Source organism: Struthio camelus, chromosome 3, assembly GCF_040807025.1.
Source record: "Struthio camelus isolate bStrCam1 chromosome 3, bStrCam1.hap1, whole genome shotgun sequence".
NCBI classification, from domain to species: Eukaryota; Metazoa; Chordata; class Aves; order Struthioniformes; family Struthionidae; genus Struthio; species Struthio camelus.
The window spans coordinates 85631404-85658032 of record NC_090944.1 but is presented as its reverse complement, the minus strand read 5'-3'; the positions used below and the strand labels follow the sequence as shown (position 1 = coordinate 85658032).

The 26629-nt window shown below is 40.1% G+C and overlaps 1 protein-coding gene across 6 annotated transcripts in view; it reads left to right on the top strand.

Moving 5' to 3' along the window:
- Positions 1–26629, top strand: part of AGPAT4 (1-acylglycerol-3-phosphate O-acyltransferase 4) — a 90623-nt gene that overhangs the window by 8565 nt on the left and 55429 nt on the right. For 2 of the 6 annotated variants that reach the window (XM_068938902.1, XM_068938904.1), the window contains one exon: positions 6899–7129. The exons of 1 other annotated variant lie outside the window; for it this stretch is intronic. In XM_068938902.1, the coding sequence (XP_068795003.1) occupies positions 6952–7129 (178 nt within the window). In that variant the 5' untranslated portion in view covers positions 6899–6951. Of the gene's footprint in view, positions 1–2204; positions 2316–6898; positions 7130–22337; positions 22631–26629 lie in introns of those variants that run through there. 3 more of the 6 variants (XM_068938907.1, XM_068938903.1, XM_068938905.1) reach the window with 3 other exon arrangements.

Sequence of the window (26629 nt, the reverse complement as noted above, 5' to 3'; positions counted from 1 at the left end):
AGATCACCCAATGAAGTACTTTGGTTTTAAAAAGCAGCAACAAAAAACCTATTGAGGGTTCTGTTTTTTATGTGGGCGGGTGCCAAATAATAGTAATACACTGGTTATCTTTGACTAAGCACTTCATGTTGCCTGTGGTGACTTAAGATGAAATATTAAATTGACTGTGAGTGCATGATATAGATACCTCTGCTTGTTTTGGACTGTGTTTGTTGTTGTTTACCCTGTTACTTCTGAGGAACTATTCAGATCAGCTGTATCTGTGTGACAATCTACCCCACATCCTGCTCAGATTCTCAGTCTATTTTTTTCATTTTCCTGTTCAGTCTTGCTCTGCCACTGAATCCCTAAACTTTGGCTTGTGTTTGTTACATTGCCCTTTTTGGCAGCACAAGTAACTTGTTAGTTTGATGGACCCAGAGAAAGCAAAAAAAGAAAGAGGCACACTGTGATTCCCTGAACGGGGACTGAACTCGGAATCCTTCAGGTCTTAAATATCTTAGTGCAGCTCTTTCTTCTGTTTTCCCCAAGCAAATTTCAGTTAGTTGTGCTTTGGAGAAGTATATTTATTTTAATATATTAAAAGGCAGAAACTTAGGCGGGAAATAGCTGAAGAGCAATGCTTGGCTTGCTGGAAAGAAATGACTTGCCTTCCACTGCCATCTTTGTGAATTTCATCTTCTGCACATGACATACCCTCTGTATTTCACCCAGCCACATCTTCTGAGGATCTCTGCAGGAGCTTAGAACAGAAGTGCTCAATTTGAAGGCGTTTATCCTGATCAAATAAGTGCTTCTGTCAGCATCAAGCTCTGCTGGCCCCGCAGTCCCCAAACTCTGCTCCTTCAGGAGTTCTGCGTTGTCTGTGTTTAAGCCTAGCTGCCTAAAGTTTCCTTCTTCAACTCCTTTCTTCCCCCTGCGTATTTCATACTTCTGGAAGAAGGAGCTAGATTGAACCAGTCCTCTCCAGAACTTAGGCAGCAGCTCTCAGTCTTTCCTCTCCTCCTCTGGACTGTGGACATTTGTCCCAGGCTGCCGTCGTTCCCCTTGCCTTGCTTAATGAGTGCTTTCCTTTCTGCATGGTAAAGAGGATGAACACTGAGAGCGTCAGGGCAAAGAGCAGCAACGCTGTACGTTTTACCCGCAGATAGTATGCGTGCTTGGACAGAAAACTGGTGTCCTGGCAGAAATGAAGAGCTTACATAGCTGTCTTATTCTAACATCGGGTCATAACAGGAAGAAAAGACAAAAGGGGGTGAGGAGGAGCATTATTTTACTCTAACCATTTCAAAAACTTTTCTTTGTTCTCTGTTATGCTAATTATCTCTGTGACCAATACAGCATAAATAAAAAATCCAATTTTATAGGAACTCTGTAAATTGGAAATCCTAAAACCTGCTGGTAGATCACATTTGTTCTTCTGTCTTTGCTGAAATAGCCAAACTGATTAATCGCTTCTTTGCGGTTCAGTGTGTTACAAAATACACAGTTCAGTAATGTCTGACTTCTCAGGATAACCCCAAAACATTGCTAAGTTCCCTTAACTTTGGGGAAAAGACTTAAGATATGCTCAAACGCTCCCATCTTTTGACTTTTGTGAGGACGTAATGCCTTCTCGTAATGCCTTCTCGCGTTTGGTACTTGCCTTTGGGTGGAAAGTGATTGAAACCCTAATTAAGCAGAAGGCGAAAGGACAACTAATTCCTCAGACTTTTTTTTTTTCGTGGCACCTACAGGTATGTTCTCCTTAAAGAGGAATATGTACATGCACACAGTCTAACTTGTGCTTTGACACCCACTAACAGGAAGAACAGAGCACAAGGGCTTCCTGTGAATTGCCTTGCATCTATATTCTATATATAGCGGTGTTGTTAAAATGAACTCCCTGATGCGAAATGTGATGCGGTTATCTTTGTTGTTCTGATGGCAACCAGAATTCTTTCAAAGGCAGTGCTGAAACTGCTGTAATCTAGCCTAAGCATGTTATCATTGTCTTGGTTGCCGTAACTCATCCATCCAAGAAAGCTGGTTTGAACAATAAAATACAAGAACGGGCATCATCATATGCTTGGCTATTCTTAACTTTCAGCAGCACATTTAAACATTAGCACTTTGTTAAACAGTAAGCATGAACAAAAACCTTTGCATAAACTTGGAACATACGCTTATGAAAATAACCTGTTATAATATTGTCTTACCTCTAGTTGCAAGTATGGACAATATTAGCCTAGCCCAGATGCTGCCAGACAACATGCTCATTTTGGCGTTCCAAGGACTCTGTTTACTACATAAAGTTTGGACAAGGTGGGCAATAGGTCTGTGTCTCATTCTTATTCTTTCTGTAAAAGTACAACCACTTCTGCTCTTTAGGAGATTCCTAGTTAAGGTCTCAAATCTTGTATGGACTTTGGAGTACTAAGTACTGCTTTAATTGGCAACAGCCTCTGCCGAAAGAGTTGCTTGCTCCTGCACAGCACTAGTGTAATGTTGCATTTTCTGTGTCCTGGTGGTCAGTCCTTCTAAGCAGAAGGAAACCTTTTGGAGTAGTTTTAAGTAGAAAAGATAGCGAATCTTACTGAAGAGTGAAACTTGGGGAAGAAAGAGGATGGAGTGAATAGTCAGGGAGCCTGTTTTTAAACCTGCTCCTGTGCCCTCTTAGTTAGGTGAAAGGGTGCTTGCTGAATTGTTCTCCGGACAGAAGGTTGAAGTTTGGGTCTTTTGTTTTATATCCTGAGGAAAACAGTTATCAAAGTCTGCTTTTGGTGCTCTGGCCATTTTCCCCTAATTCATTTTAAGGGGTGTTTGATAGAAGAGAGCTGCTTGGCTGCTCTCCGATCTTAATAGCTTCTGAGAAAATGCATTGATTGCTCCGTTTGTTTTCAAAAGGTTGCTGTAATTTTCAGTCATTATCTGTAAGGAAATCAGTGTAATTTATTAAGCTGGCATCATGGATTAAGAATTAAAGACCTGATCCTTTTATCACTTAAACCAATGTTATGTTGATATTACCCATGAGGAACTTTAGTAAGACAAACAGCAAGTGGGAAAAGTTCCTATGAGCTCTTAAAAAGCGCGCTTTTATACTGTTTTCATTAGCTTAGAAATGGTTCTTGAAAATAAATTTCTACTTTTCTATAGCCTGTGCCAAGAGTAAGCTGCCTTTTTTGGAGTTTGGAGAGTGAAAACGGTCCAATCACTATCATATTAAAATATATATATATTTTTAGAATGAGCTTATGCTTGAGAACCCACACGCCTAACTAACACACTGTATGCAGTGTTTTGATTGCAAATCTTGCAGGGAAAACAGCTTGCGTTTAATCAAAAGAGAAAGTTAATCTCTCTAGCCTCTATACTTTTCAGAGAAGCAAAATATAAGCAGTTGCCCTTGTTCCTATAAGCAATATTTCATTCCTTTTACGAGCAAATTAAGTCACTAATTAGATGCATTTCAGTAGTACTGCTTAATTAGATCTAATTTGCCTTTGAAACAGGTCATAGGAGCTTTACAGAACTGAAAATCTCATGATTGAGGTATGAAAAGAAGGAAGAAATTGCTTTCAAACATTCCACTGTGCCTTCATCAAATTGTGAATTCAGTAATAATTGCATTATACTTTATCAGGGTTATCTCATCAGTGCTTATTTTGGTCCTGTGAAGTTTCATTTTAGAGATCCAGTGTGTAATAAATGCTGCACATAAGTGTAATATTTTAATTTGTAACTGCTATTACAGTGGGAAAAAATGAATTGGTGGACTAACGTTCGGGTTAGTTCTTCCTCCTCACAAAATCTTTTGGTCAACTGCTTACTAAAGTAGATTTTTGTTAATCATATCCAGTAGTGAATTTTCAGATTTCCACTATAACTAGACTGCTTTCATTTTATTTCATGGGTGTTTTTTGATCCAGTCCCTTACTGATCTCTGGGAATTACAATAGATTAGAGTGATTCTGTGACACGGAATTAAACAAGCTGGCTGGCACAAGAAGCTTTTAATCAGTTTTAACCAAGGACAGTAGGATAAACCTAATCATTAGGCTTTCAGGCACAGTACAGTCTCTTCCATGCACTTACAAGCCTCTGATTGCTTCCAGTCTGTTGTCTGTCCCTTAAATAGGTGATCTGCTCCCTGCTACGTGATGAAGTAAAATAGTCTGAATTAGGGAAGTGAGTGAAATCCTGTATCTTTTACTATAAACTTATCTGAAAGCTTATTTTTGCTTTTTAAAGTGTGGGGTTCTGTCTTGAGAGCGTGAAACGGAGGGCTGTGGTGTGAGTCACTACAATGATTCCTACTAGACAACGTGTCTCGTTCTACTTAGCTTTCAGTGAAAACAAAGTCTTTGGGCAAAGCCCATGCCAATTGTCTGCCACCTTCAGAAATGTGTCTTTAATAGAATGATTGGTTAAAGCTGGAAAAGCTTTGTACAAGTATGACGACAGTAGTTACTACGAGGAACACAGGCCTGTTGTGTGATTCCTCACAGATTGGTGTCTGCTTTGGTACGAAATAGTACAGCAAGATAAAGAGAACAAAGTCTGTGACGCAAAAAGGGCACAATTTATCTGCTAATAATAGGCTTGGGATTGCCAGCAACATAGATTCTCTTTCTTAATATTTTTCATCTTCTTCCTTGTGGTTGAATACCTGGCTGAATAATTTCCAGTCACTATGCAGCAATTCTTGTATGTGCTCTTTGCTGTGGTAAGCACGGGCAGTAGAACAGATACGTGGGGACGCTGGCCTAGGCTCAGTGCCTCATATAACGAGGTCTCGTATCAAGTAGAGGAATAGACATAAAGATATTTTTAATCAGTTAATTCCTTGAGATGCTGACAGCTGCTGTTTTGTTACTACTTTATGATTGGAACTTCCAAAAATGCTATCTCAAGACTTTCTCTGTAGGCAAATTCTCCTACTGCTAGAGAAGAGAAATAGTTTAGGAATGGAATAGCGTAGCACCACCTCCTCTTTACCAAATTCAAAATGTTTTGGTGGTGTTTGCTGAGAGATCTTGCCTTAATGTTTTCTCCTAACAATTGGACTAGCGGTGGTGGGTATGGAGGGGAGTTCAGTATGGTATTTGATAGGCAGTGTCCTCTGGACTGTCGGCTGCTAAGATTGGATTGGTCCTTTCCAAAATTATGCAGACCTTTCTTAAGAAAAACTTGCACGAAAGTTCCTGAGAGGAGTTGTTCTGGAAGACTGCTGGGTCATGAGTTACTGCTGCTATCAGCGTTTCCTTTCTGGGCTTATGGGGTATAGCTGACAGAATTACATGGAGTGGTTGAACAAATTGTGTGCATTGTGCTTAGTCGAGCTTTTATTCTCAAGCCAAAATCAACTGGTGTTTGGATGTAACTAGGGAACGAGCCAATAAAGCTAGATTTGAAGGGCTGCTGCTACCTTTTGGTTTGGGAGCAGAGCTGGAGCAAATCGTAGAGGAAAGCACAAGCTCTGATGTAAAGCTCTAAAGCTTACGTTCACTTTATATAGAGAATGAAGTGAACATACACAAGACTGTGTTTTTACAACCGTTTGAGAATGAAATAACTTGATATTCTCTTATAATGTGGCAGAAAATGTCTGAACTTCTCTTGCTCTAGAGTCTTTCAGATTGCGTGCATATCCTCAAACTTTAAGCATGTTGAGGAATACTATTTAAACTCAATAGAGCTATTCAAATGCCTAAAAACAGTTACTTCTCCGTTTGCTAGAGTGGCTATGTGGCTACATCCTTAGTTAAAGAGCGTTTCTTAAGTGGAGGTGGCATACACTGAGGAAAAGTGACCCCACGAACATAGCTGAATGCGTGGGTTTTTTTCTTAGTTTAAAACCCTGATTGTGTTAAAGAACTTGCTTCAGGATTCTCTGAAGCCAGTGGGTCAAACCAGTATAGTGGATTTTTTTTTTTCATTATGAAGTGAAGGAAGAAAATTTTTTTCGTACCCCTGCTATTCCTGCGCAACTGTAGCTGATCTCGCTAGCTTGCTACTCTGTCCTAAAAAGGTTGAACAGAAATCTGACAATATCAATCACTAGGCAAATGTAACTTAAAAAAATAAATCAGCAAGCAGCATCTTGATCTTTTGTGTGTATAAATAAGCAAAACAAATCATTTGGTAAGGTATCTGTGAGTAAGTAAATTGGTCTTGATTAGAGTAAAAGTTGGAAATGGCTTCTTCAGGGTGTTGCCCAACACAGCTTTGTAAAGTTGTCCAGAATCTCTAACAAGAAGTGGTGTACGGTGGTATGGAAGGTGCTCTGTGGCCCCCAGTTTATGGGAGTTTTATGAGATTTTGAATGGGAGATATGGTTTAGATCTGAAATGTTTAGGTGGCATTGAGGAGAGCAGATTGGGCTGTAATAAGTGTTCCTAAATGGGTGTGATACTTGTCCCTAAAGTTTTGTGGATTCTTTGCATAAGGCTTCATTAATGCTTTCAGAAGAATACTTAGTGAACCTTTGTTAAAACTGTATGCCTGTAAGACTATGAACTTTACAGCTGCTCTCTTAGGATATCAGAGGCTACAGTGTATGTCTTAAGAAGTATGGGACGTTCAACTCAAAATATTAGTGGGTTGTTTTACTTGTATTTTATCAATAAAGACCTGATAGAGGACTGTTGTGGGCATTTTACTCCATTCCATGGATTACGTGTTTTGCTGAATTAGAATTGAAAAGTGAAAACTTGTTTTCAAAGCCAAATGTAAGTTAATTTGGAAATACGGTGTTCTCTTTCCGTGCTTACTCTTGCAAAATATTGGAATAAAACCTTTTCCTTGAAGAGTTAAGTTTCATTCAGCTATTTAAGTGGAAAGCAGCCAGTCTGTATTAACAATCTGTTTTAAAATAAATGCTTTTTGTAACAGCTGATACTGTTTGGTTTTGCAGGTTGTCTTCTGAATTTGGGGTCTGAAGGTACCCTCTTGCTTTCTCAGCAAATCATGGACATCGTTGGCTTTCTGAAGTCTCAGTTCATTTGCCACCTTCTGATCTGCTACATATTTATAGTGTCAGGACTGATCATTAACTTGATTCAACTCTTTACACTTATGCTTTGGCCAATCAACAAGCAACTGTTCAGGAGGATCAACTGCAGGCTGGCTTACTGCATTTCAAGCCGTAAGATTTCTTTTTTTTTTTTTTTTTTTCTTTTTAAGCTGTTTTCATATTTTATGTGGAAGGAGTTGTCAGAAAAGTTCTGAAACAGTTTTGAAATTTATATAAAGATCATTACTACTTCCTACGGCACTTGCATTTGTGTGAAGAGGTATATGTGTTGTTGAAATGTGCTGTTTTGCTGAAATTTTTTACTCTTTCATGCTGGGATACTTGCTTGACGTGGATGATGAAAGAAGACTGCATCTCTTTTGCCTGTCCATCATGTTACATTAAGCCAAATGAGAAATACTGACCAAAGAATTGCTAAACTTGTTGAGATGCAGTATCTGTAAGCTTATAGTGTTAACAAGTCACTTGGAATAATTGTGCTTATGTTTTTATCGTGCATGATTTTGGTTTTTTCTTGGTAAGTATGCCACATCCCAATACTAGTTGGGACTAGGAAATCACAGTAGTAAAAACAGAAAAAAACTGTGATTCAATATGCTACTTTCTCAAGCCAGTTGTAGACAAACTATTACTTCTTTGAGTAGGCATTTCAGACCTTAAACTGCATGTTTATGGAGTATATGCAGTATGAGCACATACATCTATAATATAGAATATATCATGTAGCCTGTAAACATTGCGGGAAGGAGCTTCAATTATTCTGATTTTTGTGGGGGAGAGGGAAGTGTAAGATCAGGATATTACCTGTAGAAAGACCAGATCTTTGTAACTCATGGGAGACGTGGCTATTCATTGATACTTGATGACAGAGATAATTCCAGCGGAATTAATGGGACCTAAATTCTTTCTTCTCAATTAGTAGAAGGTTAGTAGATTCTGAATCTGTCAACAGTAAATTGTCAAAGCATATGTGATTTTCTTGATAATATTAGTCTGCTTATATATTTATATTTGTTTCCAAACCGCTCTGAGTGCGGTTTCAGCACTGATTCATTCTAGCGCAACTTCCGACTTCCACATAATCGCTCTCAACTAACGGCGGAGCGGTATCTCCCCAGTAGCTTTGAAAAAAAGTAACAGTGTACCTGTGATTAGCAGATGGGTGTGTACTGTTAAATGTGTCAGTGTTCCAGACACACTTGGCCTTTCTGAAACTCAACATTTCTGAAAACAAACTTACTGCAAAGTACGTGCCTTTTGAGGCCCGTGAAGGTTACTAGCTAAAGATTATTGATATCTCTGTCAATGTCGAGAGAGTTACACATAGTTTTATGCTGAGGAAAATGGCCCTCCTAAGACAAGACAGTGTTTAAGGACTGTGTGGCAGAAATGCAGCAAAATGATTTCTATCAGGTTTTCTGTTTGCTAATAGGAACCTGAAAAGGGTAAAGCATTGTTTACATTGGTAATGAACTTTTTAAGGAGAAATTGAGAGAGAAATCTACCACACCTCCCAAAATTTAAGACTGTCAGGGATAATTTCTCTCTCATTAATGGCTCTGACTTGTAACTTTTCAAAGACTCTCGTTAACCATGCTTTGATTCAGAGTTCAAAGCGCGCTCAGTTTTTGTGGGACCAAATAAATTGGGGGTTGATGGTTTTAATATTTCTCTATTAAAGGGAAGAGGTTCCTGCTCAAAACTTTGATTTGTGCTGTTTGCGTATATGTCCCTGAAGTAATGAGTTTGCAAGTAGTATTCGTTTGTATGCATGAACAGTGACATAAATATGGCTAGGTCTTTACCTTTTGCCTGGTAGCACAGTATATGTATAAAGCCACTGTATGTGGGAAATGCTTAGCCCATATGGGAATTTTTTGTGAGGTCAGAGGAACACCTATGTATAGGTAAACTGTTATTTATTTATTTATTTATTTTAATGCAGTGCTCCCTGCCCCATTCTTGCTTTTGCTAGTTGGTGCAGAGACATCAACCACGTTAGAGTTTCTAAACATTTTAGGCTGCCCTGAAGCTAGTCTAGTCTATGCCCGGGGCTGGCCAATGCAGTCCCTAGCGTAAGAATGGGTGATACTGCATACTTGCACTTGGCTGGGTAGATAGCTGTTTATTCAGGGTTGTTGATCTAGTCTCTTCAGTGTTGACTCCACTGGAAAAGGTCATGCTGTGAGACTTTTGCCCAGTCACGCTCAGAACAAACTAGCTCTAGGTTAAAAACAGTTTTTTAGATTTACAGCAAAGATCTGCAAGCTAGTGTTTGATATGAGTCATCCTTATATGCTTGATATTTGTAAAGGGGAAAATGATGTTTAATCAAAAAAGGTATTTGGAAGAACTGCTGTAGACCAATTAGTCTACACTGATGTGTTTTTATAAAGTGTACATGTAGGACAGTGCCTCTTTAGGGCATCAGTGTTCTGACTAATAAATAACGTAAGCTGAATCTGTACGTAGGTCTGTTGAAAGTCACAGAAACTCTTCCTACAGCTTGAGACCATGAAGCTTAGCCTTGGAGAATATGAAGAGGTATGTGCTTTGAAATGGTCATAAGCATCATGTTGCTTTGAGCGGCTGTCACAGCATGAATCACTGGACCAGCCAAATAGTGAAATAAAGCAGGCATGGTTTGACTTAAGAGAGAATGAAAGCAGCAGCTGCCTTTAGATCTTGCAAGTTCAGTCAGTTTCATTTTGATGTCAAAGGTGGAGATCAGTGATTTCACAAAACTGGGGGAAAACGTTTTTTCTCTGACTCTATGCTGCTTTGGGAGAGCTTTTTAAATTTCAAATAGCAGTGGTGATTTCTTCTCCTCTCTTTTCTTCCCATCTCTTTTCTGACAGGAATGTAATATTCTCACTTGTCCTTGTGCAATGTCTGCAGTCACAGTGCCTATAGGAAGGCACTGTAATTAATGACTTGCCCTCGCTGCAGTAGTTTAGCTTGAGTTGGGTACGCCTGTCTGTCCATTTGATCAAGGCAGACCTGCTCAAGCAATGGTGTTCGTACCACAAAACAGCCACATGGAATAGCTGTGGTTTAGTAGTTGATGATGTGTAGCTGTGTGAGCTGCTACTCCTCCACTGTGAGTATGGTAAGTGCACCAGAGCTTTGCACCATACCTGCTGACAACGCAGCAGGTTAACGCTATAGACGTTGAACTTCTGCTCATCGACACAAGTTGGAGAAGAGGCAGAAACCTGATTCCCAGTGTGAATTTACAGTGGAAGGGATTGATGAGAGCAGCAGCTTGGCTGTAAGGGAAAATAACAGATGTAATTGCACACATCAAATTACCTTCAGCAGTTGATGACCAGAAGCTGTCGTCATTCTGCAAACCAGTTCTGAATTACGGGTTGGTCAGACAGGGTGAGTTTAGCTTCTGTACTGTACTGCTTCGTTACGTATTAGCGTTGGGGAGAACTTTATCTTGACAGTGTTCCCTGAGGAAGACATAAAAATGGCCAATTTTTTGTCCTGGCTTCTTATGAAATTTGGCTTGGAGAAATGCTCCCTAAATGCAGATCGGAGGCCTAGTTCAGCTTGAGTTTCCTGCTCCCAAGGGAGTGCGTTAACTGTTACAGTTTGGATTATTTCACAGCTCCAAGATACTTTTCATATTTTTCTGCAAATAAACTCTTCCTGTTTGGTATTATCCCATTTTACGAATATCTGCAGGGTTAATTAGGATTAGTTCTAGTCACCTTTACTCTGTATGTCTCAACCTTTGATGCAGATAGTGAGTCGCAGAGAGTAGACATTCAGTTTGAAAAGAACAATAGAGGGAAGCTTATTTGTTGTTTATCTGTGTTGTTCTTGAAAGAGATTAGTAAGGGTTATGTGCCCTCTGACAAACACAGCTTTTATGTTTTAAGTTTTCTTAATGTAAAGGCATTTTTTTTAATTTTCAGGCAATATTTTCTGAGTCAGAGTGCATATTTGCTGACTGGCTTCAACTCTCTGTTAATCTCCCTTTCTTAAAATGACAACCCTGATAAATTCTCCCTAATACTAAACTCCACAGGGTGCGGTTTTAATAAGGAAATTGCACTTTGCAAACCTCAATAACACATGCTAACAATAGCAAGCTTTAAAAATAAATTTGCTTGGAGGGTGGCATTAGAACATAGGTTGGACAAGCAATCAATCTAATTTTTATTTTTAAATAACAGCTTGGGGACACCTTATACTCAATCTTGTCTTTAGGAAGACTGAGACGCCAATGCTTATGCCCAGGAAGGAAGCACTTAGTGTGGAATACCTCAAGGTTCCTGTGGATGCACTCTGTACCTGAACTGGGAGAGGTGAAAATATGGCTTCCTTCTTGTGACCTGGGGACAGGAAAGCGCCACAATGGGCAGCTTTTCTGCACCAGCTTGTAAAGTTGGCCAAACATGTAGAGGGAGAAGGTTATCTTCTCGGGTCTGTTGCTGTTTGCATACAAAGCTTTGTAGCTTGCTGTGGCAGTGGGAAAGTGGTTTGTATTTCCTGAACCAGCTTGTGCTTGAATGCTGGGGAGGCTGGTGCAGTGCTACATCGGGAGTGAGCAGGTTATGCTGGGCACCTGCCGGTTCAGGACACAACTCTACCATGTGCTGAGATATGATAATAGGACATACACATACTAGGGAAATGACTTCTGTAATGGTGCTTCATGTTTTTATGTGGGAGGGCATTTGCCTATGAGTAGTGCAGTGGTTGATAACTTGTCCTCTGACACGTTAGGGGAAATTTAGCTTTTCCTTGTGCTGAGATCCACTCTGGGCTTCTAGGGTGGGTTACAGGCTGGCCTCCCGCTGACACTTGGCACAAGGTGAACTTGGTGCTGCATAAACGAAAGATCTGCCGACAGTGACACAGTTGTGTGGGCAGAAGCACAGGGGTTTTAAAAGCTATTGTTTTAGCTTCTGACCTGCCTTTATAAATAATTTATAGCAGTACTAATACCTATTCTTGTGTTATGAAAGGGGTGCTATTACACCTCTGGGTAAAGTTACACTATGTAAGTTGCAGTTTATAAATATGTCTGAGGGAAAGGGCCTTGTTTGCGTGGAAAGAGGTGTCACTGATGGCTTCTCATTGAATGCAGCAAAATCAAAATGAAAACTGATTCTTTTTATGACTTAGCTTTCTAGAAACAAAACCAGAGGAAATTGAGAACTGCTTCAGATTTGTCATCCTAGCTGGCTGTTATGAGACAGTAAAGGTAATTCCTTCCACATAACACTGTAGGCTTTGCAGTGGGGAGAACAGAGAGTCCAGATAAGGCTGTGTGGTAGCATCAGGGCCATGTTAATCCTCAGGATTCATTTGGATCGCTGCGTGCAGCCCGCTGCGTGCCTGGAGTTCAGAGGAGCCCTTGGCTTTGCTTGCTGTTTGTATTGAGGCAATGCTGTGGCAGAAAGAGGGCCCTTGCCAGGGCGAGCTTTCTTCTTTCTGCACCATCTCCCTCTGCCACCGTCTTACAGTGCAGAGGGAGCAGGCTCTTTGGTCTGCTCACCAGGCAGATACAAGCTCCTGCTTGTTCCGGGGAGATTAAAAAGAATTAACGAAATTAATGAAATTTACCAAGTTGGTGAATTAAGGAATAGGTGTGTATATATATATATAAACAAGCAAAACTTGGCCAACTAGTACCCTTGAAATGACAGCGTGCACGTCAAGATACCTAACTGTAAAGTCTACTGTTATTCAAAGTATACCGCAGTGTCTTTAGTATAATCCTATAGTGTTTTATCCATAATGCAAACTGAGTTATGCTTATGAACGTAAATGCAACAAAGAGCTTTCATGGGACCTTCTTAGCCTGACAGCAAGGCTACTGTGTATGGGATGACTTTCCCTCAAGTGCTGCTACTTGTGCAGGTGAACCTTTGCCGTCTTGTTTCCACACAACACATTTATCCTTATGAGGCTTAGGAAAAACTATGCAAAATTTGCAACAAATAACACGGTAAATTGGAGCCTGGATTTGATAGTCATGCAAAGAGAAAGTATTGATTTGAACCTTCCAAGTGATAGTCTGTTGTTTTAGCCTTCCTTGTTTTCCCTCAAGCCACCCTGTGGGGATGACTGTAGAGATAGTGTGCTGTGTACGTGCAGATGCTCATGTTAGTTTTTAATCTAGATAAATTCTGCTACTGAGGGAAGCACAGTAAGAGTAGCACAGAAGTCTGAATAGGCAGAGTGCTTGAGTACCTACCTAAGCAATAAGGTGTTTTTTGTAGCCTGATCTGAGCTCTGTGATACTGTGGCTATTTTGTCCTTGGCGTTTGGGCTATTTGGGTATTTCTGTATGAACTGTTTTCCTATCTTTTCTCTGTAATGTAGCCTTAGGTTTCCCCTCACGTTTCCTGCAAATCTAAAGTAGAGCTTTATATGTCAGATTTGGGGGTGGGGGAGGGGTATTTTCTGCTTGTAAATTTGGGATATCTGTGTTAATCTTTGAGCTATGTATAAGTGTAGATCATTAGCTTCCTCTAAAAGCTGTTTTTACTAGAATGATGAGTATCTCTGAAATGTTGGGGTTTCTTTTTCTTTCTGAAAATTACATTTTCCAGGCTATATTGTATGTGACAGACTCTTTCATATAAGATACACTTGGAGCAGAGAAGAGCCTGTATATGCCGTCAGATGGTAAGGTCTAATTTTCTAACTTGCTTTGTCTTCCCTTCCTATAAATAATCTAGTAGCATACTTAGCACTGCATCATAAAAATGATCTAGTGACAAATGAGCAAAGTGACAGGGAGTGATCTCACTTCTTATTGCTGGCAAGGACAATAGAATGTGAAAAAGTGTTATCTGATTTAGTGAGGCCATCAGAGTAGGGGCAGCAGGAGGTTTTCTTCTCATTAAAAATAATATGTGACAAGTTATGAACTCTGTAGCAGTGTATTATTAACTCCTACAATTAGATTGCCTTTTACATTAAAAAAAAATAATTCTATTAATGTGACGGAAAACCCCTCACATTAAGGAGCATGTATATATAAATTTTATAACCTTATGGATTTTATTTTTTGTGCTGACTAAAACATGCTAGTCAGCAGTCTTAAAAAGAATTCTCCAGATTGTACATTTTCTGAAAACATGTCTATTGGTAAATAAAATGTGTCAGTATTTGTTTTCAACATGATGCTGAGAGGTCTACAGATTAAATGCTTCAAGCTGTGAAGTACACTGGCTTCAAAATTGGAAGTTTTTTTTCCCAACATCTCACTTGTTTTTGTTCTTCCCTCTCTGTTTTATGCATCTACATCCTGGGTAACTTCATTCATTTTCATTTCCCCTTCACCCAGCTTCTTATTTTACCCTGTACAAGGTGGTAATCTCTCCACTGTGCTTTCAGAAAGTAGCAGAGTTATCAATACTTGAGTGTTGCCATTCATGGTAACCTATGTTCCCTTCCCTCCCTTGTGGTAGGATTAAAAAGAGGGAAACAGTTTGATCTAGCGGAGGGGAATCTCTCTTATTTAGGGAAGTAGGGAAGTCAGGTGTTTGTCAGTGGAAGGAGAGCAAATTCAAATGAGAGAACGGAAAGAAATTAAAGGATTGAGAAGTAATGATCTCAGAGCAGAAGATTAAGACGTAATGTGCCAACTTGCCTGTCAACCCTGTACTGCCTGCTATAATCAGAGCATTATGAGAAGACAGCGTAGTGAGTCACCTGTAGTTGAACATCTCTTTTTGAAAATGCAGTATTTTGTAGCATTTCTTGCACATTTGTAGCCCATATCAGTCTGATGTCAATTAAGTGTTTGCTGCTTTTCCTTGCTTCATTCTGAGGTCTGTGTCTTCTCAGAAAAAAAAAAATAAAGTATGTACACTGTAAAATTGAAAGGAATCTCTTGACTCTTCAAATAGCAGGCCGTATGATGCCATTCATAAAATTAGTCGGGATCAGTTTTAGGTGTAGTGAGGACATCATGCCGTTTTTGTTTGTGGAGGTGATTGGGAAATGTTTTCTTTTTACTGCTGAATGTACTCCTGTCTTAAAAGGGCAAGTGCCCTAGTATTCTACTGTCTGCTAAGGGGTTGTCTGAGTTGTAAACAATGGAAGAAGTTTCGGCCTCCTTTGAACACTCCTGGTATCTGTTCTCTGCCTGCCCTGTGAGCTGAAATTGGAGACCGTTCTGCTATCCTTTACATATAGTAAAAGGTGTATTGGGGAGATAGGGTCCTTGACAGCGTGTCTCGACTTACGGATTTGCCATGCCTTGAGAGAGGAGCGTCTGGTTACTGTCCAGTTACTTTGAGTCGCGCTTAACTGAGACCAGATTAAGCGGAAACGCAAATATAGACGTTGACTCCTGACATCCAGAGTAGTCAACACACACAAATCTGAGCGATAAAAGGACATACATAAAGGAATGGAAAGCAATACAATTTCACCTAAGAAAGATGTCTCACTTAGCTGACTTGGCTGCTGCCTAGTCAGGAGGAACAGCAAGGTCTTCAGTCCTTGTCCTTGCTTCACGTTTCACGTACCGTATGTTGGAGAGAAACTTCTCAGAAACCTCCATCAGAGAACTTGCCCACAAGAAAGTGTCCCTCCCCTATGGCTTTTATGAGTGGATACCTTTTAAGAGCGCTTCTTAGCCCACCTTGAGATTTAGACCTTTGCCCCTTGGTCCTGTGTGTGCATGAGCATGCTCATAGCACACAGTTTCCTCCTGGTAGGTCATATATGCTGTTACGGTTGATCTCCATTTTGAAGTCTTCCAAAGGATCCGGATAGATCTCTAGAAAGCCAAAATATTAATTTGCTTTGCTTTGGTATGTGGGTGTCTTGTTGTTGGAATAGGAATCATCTCCTGTTCTTAACTGACAAATAGACAATTCTTTGCTTATTTGAAAGAATAGGAATATTTCTTATTCTTTGAAATAAGAAATAAAATCTTCCTCTCTTGTTGTGATTTACTGGCATGCCTGCAGTGCCGGACCTTGTGTTCTCTATCATTCTGTATGTTAATAAGTGTGATATGAACACCTCAGTTATATAAATGTAGGTAACATGTTACTGGCTTTGATTAAGGCCAGACATAGTGGTAATTATCAGTAATTCCTCAACACCTTTCTTCTGCCTGCTCCCGGTTTGTACTTTTGGCAGCGATACTGGTTATCTGTACAGTTCCTCGTTGAGACTGAAGCTATTGCTTCTTTACCTTGATTTTAAAAGACTGAAGAAAAACTAATCACTGTCACAGGTTCTCCATTATCCTGCTGGCAGAGCAAGATAATGCATTTGTTCTCTTCATCCATTGCAACTTGAACTATGTCTTTCCTGACTCTGTAAGCTGAATTATATTCATCACCAAGAATGAGTAGTAAAACACTGCAAATGCCTCCCTCTTGTTACTGACAGTAACTTACTGTATCAGATAGTAACATTCTAGTCCCTTTCATTTTTATGCCACTTCCAGCCTTCTGTCATCCATTTATCACAGTGGTTCAGATATTGATAGAGGCTGTTAGTGGATCAACCTAGGCTGTACACTTACAGCAGGTGCTCACTGTTAACACAGCACTGTTCTGTTTATGAAGGTGTGGTTTGATGACATCTGTATGTGATCGTTAGGTGAGTTCCTAATTCAGCCTAGAAGGGGTGTGAGCTGTTTGTATCTGGCATTCTCACATCACAACCTTCCTAGCACCTCTTGTTAAGCTTTAGATCTGGCCAGCAAGCTTCCTAGATTCCTCAGCTGGGGTAAGTCTGGAGTGTTTGTGTGAAAGTTCTTCCACTTGACGTGCTATAACTCAGGAACGTGAGATCTAATGATCCAAGTCACAGCACAGAATACGAAGTCATTACTGTTTGTACAAGTTCGATGCTTATGTGGTTCTCCCGCTGTTTACTCATTAAGGCCTAATTCAGGAGACCAAATTCCTCTCTAAGTGACTTAGCATATCTGTAGAAACCCCCACCCTAGCACTAGGGCTGATGTAAAGAAGCCTCTTGATCCCATGTAACCCTCCCGCAAAGATGCAGAGACTAGGTCATTGATCACTATCTTCACCAGTTACAAGCAAATACAAACTAGCAGTAACCCAACCCTGTCTGCCTGGGGAAGAGCACTATCGCTATAGGCAGGGCTACTGGAAGAATTTCAAATTCCTCCTATGTTTGCTGAGGGAATACATCTTGGAGCTTAAGTTCCAGGTGAGGTGTAATGGGTCTTGTCTCTGCTCTGGGGTTTACTGTAGGTTGGCCATAGAATTGCATCTTGCTCCACTCTGCTCCCTTTTGGGCAGTGTATGGAAGAAGTGTACATGTACATCTAGGTGTTTCTGCCTCTCCCTCTCTCTAAAGCCTGAAAGCGACATTGCAGCAAGTGTTGCGGAGTGGGTTTTCTGAGCTCTTCCTAACAGCAAGGATTTCATCAGCTGGTCTGGTGAAAGTTTATGATGTCTGACCAACTTTTTGCAGAAGATCTCCTAGGAAGCAATGATTTCTTTCAGCTGTTATTTAAGGTCTTTCAGTGTGACCTCTGAGGATGGAAAAGTTAGTGTACATGTGTTGGACTCCTCTATGGCTAGGTGCTTGTTTCTTGTGACTTATTAGCAGCTTTGAGGTTAAGGCTTCATACCTGAGTATTGTGGTGTTTTCCTGCTTTGGAGATTGTTGCAAGGTAGCAAGGTCTTGCTAAATGTATGATGCTGGATTTCCTCTGCATCCATGTTGGAAGGGTTGGTGCTTAAGCATGCTTCTTTCAACCTAGTGGTTAGAATTAGGAATCTTTTAAGCGTAGATAAGAAACCAAATGGAAATGTGTGCCAAACAGTTCTTTAGGCTGCTTGTTTTTTGGGAGGTAGCTACTCTTTGGCCAGACCCCTTTATGTCATTGCTGAAATAACGATCAGAACAAAATAAGGAACCACAAAGGAGTAAAGTTATAAGAGATTACAGTGCGATTGTTGGTGGGCAGGTTGTTTTGCCTTCTGTTAGCCCACTTTAGTTAGTATTTTAAATTTATGTGCTTTTCCTATATACAGGTAAATTGCTTATTGTTAGTCAATAACTAATGTTTCCTTCATGTCATGATGTTAAAGAAGAGGGAGATGCATGTCAGCCTGGTTATTCTTTGTTTTACTTAGCTGTATGTCTAAACTGAATCTCCAGTATATTGCATCTGTGAGCATGGGTGGGTTTTTTTGTTTGTTTTCTTTAAGGTTAAAACATGAGTAAGCTTCTAATACATCAGGGTTTTTTCACTGCACATAAATTTCTCCTAACTGCTCATTGGTACTTAGGTGGCACTATAGTTAAAACCAAAAATCCAGAAATCAATATGCTCTGCTAATGAAAGATTCTGATGGATGAATGTATCTTGTTGTGTTAGGCGAAGAAATGTAGAGTAATTGTACAGACTTAATTTCTGGCAGTCACCCCTAAAGACGTTTCCCCCTTGGTTTTGAGGAAGGCAGGGGGGATCTGCAGCTGTGACATGGTCATGGCTTTTGACATGGTTCATATTAAAATAATTTTCCTGCTGTGGATAGTCTTTTAAACAAACTGGTGACATTCTCTGCCATTTTCTAGGCCTTTTTCTTTACAGTTTTAGGGTCTTCTCCAAGCACTTGCCATGTGCTCCAGTAGCTTGCTGAAGACTTTATACTCGAAAGCAACCTATAGAGAGAAATTAAATGATTTGAGTTTGAAGGGAATAACAGCTCCTTATCTGTAGGGTCTTTTTGACCTTCCATTTTGTAATTCTATTCTTTGTACAAAGGCAAAAGAGAAGGAAATTTTAACCTTTCTTTGTTCAGAAAAGTGCTTTCACTGGCTGGACCAGTTATATTTTCAGAGATTTGAATGCAGTTGATTTTCCTAGTTTAATTTGTATCGATGAGGTGTCCTGCCCTCCAAAATATACTAGTTATAGTTTTATTATTGTTTGAACATCTGTTGCTTTTTATGCTCATAGAGGAGAGTGATGATAATAATGTGATAAATAACTAAAAAGATATGTCAACTGTTCTATTTTCCAGATGCTCTCAGTTTGTCTACAGTTTAAACCTGAGATCACCTTGCACTTTCATTTTTGGTATGATGCTACATTTCCAGTATTCTTCCAAGCATTGAGTTCAGAAAATTTGTGGTTGGAATCAAGTTTCCTCTGGGGTTTTCCTCCTTGTGTCTGCATAGGCTCTGCCTAAGCACTAGTCTGCATTAATTCCTGCCTAAAATTCAAGATTTCCTGGATGGTAATTTAAATTTCCAAAAATACAGTCCTCAGTGGTATGGCAGTAGCTATTCACTTCACATAGGTGCATGTGGTTCCCAGAGGAGAGCTTGAAAGGTTGGAATGACAAATTAATGAGTCCTTGAGAGCTGGACTTTATTATGAAAAGAAGTCCTAGATTGCTAGCCTGTGGAGAACAGGCGACTGCTGATAAATAGCTCATTTGCTTATGCAAGTGCAGGTGAGCAGAAGGCCAAGCAATGTGCTAGGGGCTGTGTGGGTTACACTACTAAGTGACTTAGAGATGATGGGAAAACAGGAACTGACCTCTGCTTCTTGATGTACATGCCACTTGAAAAGTTTTTTGTAGTTGCTGGAAAGATAGAAATTGAGCCTCCATTAAGAGCAGTGGCTTGCTAGGTTCTGCCTCTACGTTATGTAGGATATTGCAGTCCTTTAAGATTGCTACGACACCCCATTTCAAAGGTTTTTCCTTTAAAGAGTGTGAGAAGGTTTAAAAAACTACTGAGCACTTTGGCCCAGGCTAGGTGGAATGATGATGCTCTCTCTGGCCTTCATGTGATGCGTAAGAGTCAGGATGTGGGAGTCTGTCCTTTATTTCCAGCTTGTATTTCAGTGACTTGTATTGCTGTAGGAAAATCCTTTAATCGTAGTCATATATCGAAATAGAAGAGACCAAAAAAGGGGTGGGAAGGCTATCTACTCTCCTATATGGGCAGTGCCTGTTACAGATGGGTACTTTCGTAGTATGACTTTCTTGATATAAGAAAAATGAATGTAAGTAGAAAAGACCTAAGGATTGAACTTTTTCATCTGAAAGGGCACTTTCACTGGGCTCTGGTATTACATTTGGAAAGTCTTTCCCTCTTCTCCCTTTGATTCCTTATTAGTCCTTCAACAAGAAGTTGCATGCTGGCTTTTGGGGACACTTCTGGAGGACGAAGGGCAAGAGGAAACGCGTGCTTGATTGTTATCTGTACTGACTGGTCTTGTTGCCACGTGAAACTATTGGTTTGTTGAAGTGCAGAAGGATTACTAAACTCCTTGGGGGAAAAAGAGTAAGAGGAGCTTTCAAATGTGAGACAAATATATCCTGTGCATGGCTGTTAAATAATTAATTTCCCCAAAGGGTTTGAAGAGCGCGTTTCAAAACAGTGACTGCTGCAGTTCTATATATATGTTAAACCTGTTGTACTTGCGAGGCTGGCTTTGTTCAACATACAGTGTAAGCTGGAGTGAAGAAGCTGCTCATCAGTAGGTTTTGTAGAGATGAAAGACAGAAGAAAACTGTGAAATGAAATTCTTGAAGAGCATGCAACTGTTTTTTCTTAAGGGAGGATTGCTTTTAACTTGCAGCATGGAAATAGTTTAAAGGGAACAGTGGTGAAAGACATGAACAGAGCTTGCTTTCATGTCCCTCCCTCCACTGCTGTAACCCAGGTTGTAGTTGAGAAGGCAGCACTAGTTGAAGCCTCTAGTTTTAAGAATGCATATGCAGGCTGAAATTTCTTCTTCTTCCCCTAAGAGAAGTGGGCTATTTTACGTTTTGTGAGCCATACATTACAAAAAGAGAATCAGTTTGGCCAAACTTGAATAATCAGTGTGCATTTTGAAAGGGAGGGTAGCATGGGAGTGGGGAGTGGGGGAAGCTGGGAAATGAGTTGGTACCTCAGCACCTACTCAGTGACTGGAGGGGTTCTCTGCGAGGCCTGGCTTGTGGCCAAGTCAGATCTGCTAATAGCTCAAGTGGCAGAGGCATGCTTGGATGTCCAAAGCTTTGGTACCATTCTTTACCACAGGTTGTGGTCTCAGTTCTTATGGTAACCCCTATGAGGATCTGAACTACTCTGTAGCCTTCAGGATACTTTGAAAGCTCAGGTGTTTAAAATCTTGTATTAAATCCGATTCTGATTTTTGTTCCCAAAGCAATTATAGCTTGGCTGTTTTACAGGAACACAGGCTTGGCCATATTGAAGTGGCCTTAGTTTATCTAGCTTGGTATGTTCCCTCCAAGAGAACATTATGACACTATCAAAAAGTGCAAAACATTTTCTGTCGTTAAAACAGATAAAGCATTTTTCTTTGTTCTCTAAGAAAATGAAATGGATCATGTTCAGGGACCTGAGGCACAGCTAGCACCAGAACCATAGTTCCGTAACGTCTACCTTCAAAGTTTCTGCCATGTTTCAATAAACTGACATATTTTTCACTTATTACACTAGCCAGTCCATGATTGATTTTATCAAGAGAGGGGAATCGAGTAGTAAGCATTCATGATATCAAAGCTGTTAATAGAGAGGGTTGATAAAAGCTTTCTACACCTATTTTGGGCTCTGTTGTTTTCCAGTTAGTGTTTTTCTCCAGAGGACTCTGACTTCTTGCCACTTTTAGTGGTAGTAGGTCATAAAATATCGAGCTGGATGCCTACCCTAGCATCCTGTAATGCAGCTTGATACGAAATTCACATCACTGCTGTAGTAAAATGTGGATTATAAGGCTGAGGTATTTTGTGGGCTTGTTAGGCACTTGGGTCAAAATGTGTGTGAGAGAGTTTGTTTGGCTGGCTTCCTCCTTGAAATGGGATTTTTCTTCAGCCCATTATTAGCTTTTTTTGAGAAAAGAGCAAGGGTCTGATCTTGTACATGTGTATGTGCAGGTTTTAATTTTGTGACTAAGCAAGCATTGAGGTTAAATTGCCACGAAGATCAAACCACAGATTAGGCTTTAGCTTTGTAATGGGCTTGAACAGGCTGACCCTTACTTTGTGTAAATCAATGTGGTGTAACAGTGAAGATAACTTTTATACCAGTTGAGGATCTGGCCAACTTAAGTAAATGTCGGTATATATTAAAAAAGGGGGAGGGGGGGGAGGACAATCTGTATGCCATCAGTCTTCAGGAACTAATGTTTAATTATGACTAATGCAGAAATCACACTTCAGCTTAAAGTTACATTCAGTTCTTACAGTTTATAGAACCAGCTGTGGGAGGGAGAGGTTTTTTTTTTATTGTTTTGTTTAACTACCTAATACATCATCCTGTCTCCTACCCTGTGATTTTTATCTAGCGGTTAGGCTGATAAACTACTGGGTGTGTTTTTGGGGAGGGGGGGTTATTTTCTATCATTTTAAAATGGTAGTTTGGTTTGTAGTTTGGTATTTCAAACTGCTGGTTCAGGAATTAATTAGAAAAAAGTATCCCTTTTAGCCTATTATTCGTTGGAAGCCATGGGCTACATCTGTGTAGAGCGTGCCTTTGAGCAGTTTTCTGTGAACTCTGCTTTCAGCAGCTTGTGCGTACTCTGTGCTCTTCAAAAGATCGCCATCTCGCATGCTTCCCTGGGGACTCTCTCTGTACCCTGCATGTCCTGCATTTGCTCTCTGGATCTAAAAGGTGAGTAGTGGTATTAAAGGCATGTTGGCTCTGTGGCCTGCACATGCTCTCCCCCTCCCCCCTCCCCCGCCCCCAAGGATGTTAGATGAAACCCTGCTTTCTGTCCATGTTCCTTGTTGAGTCGTGTGGGCTGTTTTTATAAATAGCCAGCTCTGGTTTGAAATTTTAAGTGAGCTTTAAAACACAGGGTTTTGAATCTTCTTTTAAATTCCTTTTTCCTTTGCTATTTGGCTATTTTTGCCTTAGATAAGTGCAGAGAAAGACTTCTTTTTCAAGTTTGTGGCCAGCCCCTTGATCTGGACCCCTCAGTAGGAGAAGGTCTACTCCCTCTTCTATGTTTTCTTCTGCAAGATGCTCTAACCCTTGCACAAAGTTCATAAGAGCAAAATCTTCCTTACTGAACTTAAAGATCTGCTCTTTTGGCCCAGCAGCAGTATGGACCTGTTGCTGCATTGTGTCAAGGAGTGTTCTGAAATGCTGCAGCATCTGGACTTGAAGAACTCTGGAGTGAGCTTTTCCTTGTGGAAACCTTCTTGGAACCTTCATCCTACAGAGCCAGACTGCTGTGGGTCCTCTGCATGCTGTCTGGCTGGCACGTTATCCTCTGCTCCTATGCTGTTTTTTTCACAAGCGCTTCTCAATCGTACCCTGGCAGTCATAAAGAAGAAACTGTAAGGAGTGTTGTTCCCAGCATCCTAAGTCATGAGTGATTTCCGTCCTTCAGATGAACTTGCTGATATTACTTCTTCCACTGATATCAGGCTACCTTGCAACTCCAATCAGTGAGGGATCTGAACTGATAAAAATTACATGCTTTTCAAGTAACAGGCCCATAATGATAGGGGGCTGAAGTACTTCTAGGTACCTCTTGTCCCCTTTTCCTTGGTTCTGGTGTGGTGCAAGCTGTTGCAGAGATACTGAGGCAGCAGTGTCAGTAACTCAGGAGGTTATTCTTCCCTAAGCCTCCAAATAAGGTTAGTAAATTCAGGTGCTAAATATGGTTTATTTGTGTCTGCTTTTGGCTTTCCAGCTCTATAGACAAGACCTCTAGAGAAGATTTAAATGGCCTGCATGGAAGACCTCGAAGTCCTCGGGCAGAGCTCCAGTTGGCAACTTAACAGCTCTGCAGTCTGCCCTTGACGTGTCTGAAACAGTAGCCAGGACTAGGGCCAGGACTAGAAACTGTGCCTCTCCTAGTTTCAAATGGCTGAGGTCCATGAGAGGTCCAGATTACTGTCAATAAGGGTTTCTCTTAAAGACGGTAACTCTTTGAAAGTCAAAGAGGAATGGCGGCATGAATGAGTTAAATCAGGGTGTTTCAATCAGTTGACTCAGTAGTGTGTCTGGCTTAGGGGGTGGGGGGAGAACTTTGTATCACCTTGTGGGTTGAAAAGCACTTCATTAAATGCCACAAGTCACAGTGAGGTCGTGGGTCCTTGCATGTTTTGTATTTTGAGGAGATTGAGGCAACAGAAGTGCTAATGATTGCTCAGAACAGGAATTCTCTGGCTATTTCAAGGAAATCATTGACTCTTGTCATAGGCAGCCTTCATTCTGGGATTTCTGAACGGTTTTGATCAGTTTTTCATGGGAGAAAAAGCAGCAAATTCATATATATCTATATCTGTATATGTGTGTGTATATATGCCCACACACACGCACACACATATGGATTTTTAATTCTGATAGCTGATATACTTTGTGTAACAGTATATTCCTTGCTTAAATCTTGAAGTACTTTTTGTTGCTTTTGTGGTTCTGTTGTACTCAGGCTCCTGTTCTAGAAATACTTATGATAAAGCTGAGGAGAGAAATTTTGAGAGGGTATGTGCATCTCATGTTGTGACACCCCCCTCTCCACCAAACACACACGTGCACATACTCCTCCCCTCCCACCCCAGTGTTAGCATGATGAGTCTGGACTGATTTTGCTACCTCTGTGACAAGTCAAATCATGCCTTTTAAAAGAAGCAATAGCTCTTCCTCCTCAGCCTTCTTGAAATGATATGTCTGACTGCTGCCCTTCATAATTTTTTGCAAAGCATTGAATGGAAAAATGTCTTGGTTAGCAGAGCAAGACAGTATACCTTTTGGTGCTGACAAAGCCTGCTTTTTGGAAACTGAATAGAAAGGGTATAGACTCTGAGCCTAATGATTATGTCGGGTTGGTGTGTGCTACTTCAGCTAAACCTGCATTTGCTCAGAAAGCTGTTCAGTGCAAAAGATGTGAAGAATACAGCACTGTTGCAGCAGTCATGCAAAAGCAAGTGGCTGGTTACCTTCTTGCATGCTGTTTCTGGAACCGTTACACTGAGCCGCTGAGACTACAGAGTGGGAAGCTGGTAATAGGGTTTTGCAGGCACCCGTTTAGTTTGGGCACTAAAAGGTTTGACAAGCTAGTGGAAAACATCTCTGGGAACAAGCTTGACCTGCTTCAGGCTGTCTGAGCGGGTCAGTGTGTGTTGGGTATGCATTCTTTCTCTACCTTTCTTACTGCACTTAAGTTATGAGGAACTATTAATGCAAGCACAATCAAATAAAATGGGATTTTAGAGGTACAGATGTCCTTACCTGTGGTGTAAGATTATTGTATACTTGGTTGGGTGCATGTCGTCTTAATAGACTGTAATATTTCTGATGTGTATTGCATTCTTTGGTAAGAAAGAGTCTAATTTTTGTATGTTTAAATATTTGGATAACTTCAGTTGGAGTGCTTACATAGTATATACGCAGTACAAATAGCACAGCTTTGAATACTTGATAGGTATTTTTGATCTATAGTACTTTCTTTTAATTCATGGAAGCCATTTGCTTGATTCAGTACTTCTGACCTTATTGTCCCTTTAAAGAACGCTTGGTGAAGGTCTCTGTTAAGGATGAAGAAACTAAAATAAGCCCCAGGACATAGTTCTTGTCTCTCAAGACCTCACGTGATGAGATGATGTAAGATTATAGGCAACGAGTCAGGGAATCTAGGGAATACAAGTGAAAAGTGAGTAATGGTTTTGTTCTGAAGTCAGTGTTCTCAAAGTGGTAGAGGTTCAGTGGCTATTCACCATTCACTGAAAGCTAAATTAACTGTGGTGGTATAATAAAGGTACTAAGTCAGCTTTTTGTTGCACGTCCTAAAATTCAAATAGAATATGCTGTGCATGAGAAAACTTAAGTAGACGCTACATCTGCCTTGACTTAACTCCTAAAAATAAATTGTAGCATTTTATTCCTGGTGATAGATGGCTAATTCTTACGTGTGCGCTAGTTGTTTCAAATAGTACAGGCAAATAATATTGGAAAAATGCAAAAACCTTAGCAGCCATTGCGGTTGGCTGCAGTTCTGAGGATATTTTTTCTTCTTTTATGTTTACAATGAAATATAAATCTTAATAACTAGAGGGTTTTTTTTTTTTTAAGAGCACAGACTTGCTTAGAATTTAAATTACCTGTTGCTCAGCTTCCTGATCAGATTCAGTTTTGTCATTGTTTGTACTAGCGATTGCTTTCTATGGCAACTGGTAGTCTTTTTTTATCATCAGTCTTTTTTCTGAGATTAATTCACATCCCTTCTCATCAGTAACTGAAAGTGCAGGTTAAACACGTGGAAGAGAAAGATCATCTGGAGCAATAAAAGTGATGGGATTTTCTCTCTTGATGTGCCATTTTCTTCTGAACTGCATTCTTTCCAAAGTCCAAATTTTTATTTCGTTTGAGAGTAAAAGAGGATTAACTTGCTCTATACAGAAGTTAAGATTTTGTAAGAATAAATACTAGAAGGAGACAAATTAATGTGAATTTAAGTTTTCCCTCTAAATGTGTACATTAAGCATAAAGGATTCACTCAAAAGATTCAAATAGCTTTTCTAATCTTTAAATGATCTATACTTTACGTTTCAGCAATGTAAATTAGGCAAAAACAGTCACATAAACGTGTGCTCTTGTTCTGAGTGAAAGCCTAAGTATGGACAGTACTGATAGCTCAGTATAAAGAAAACACTAATGGGT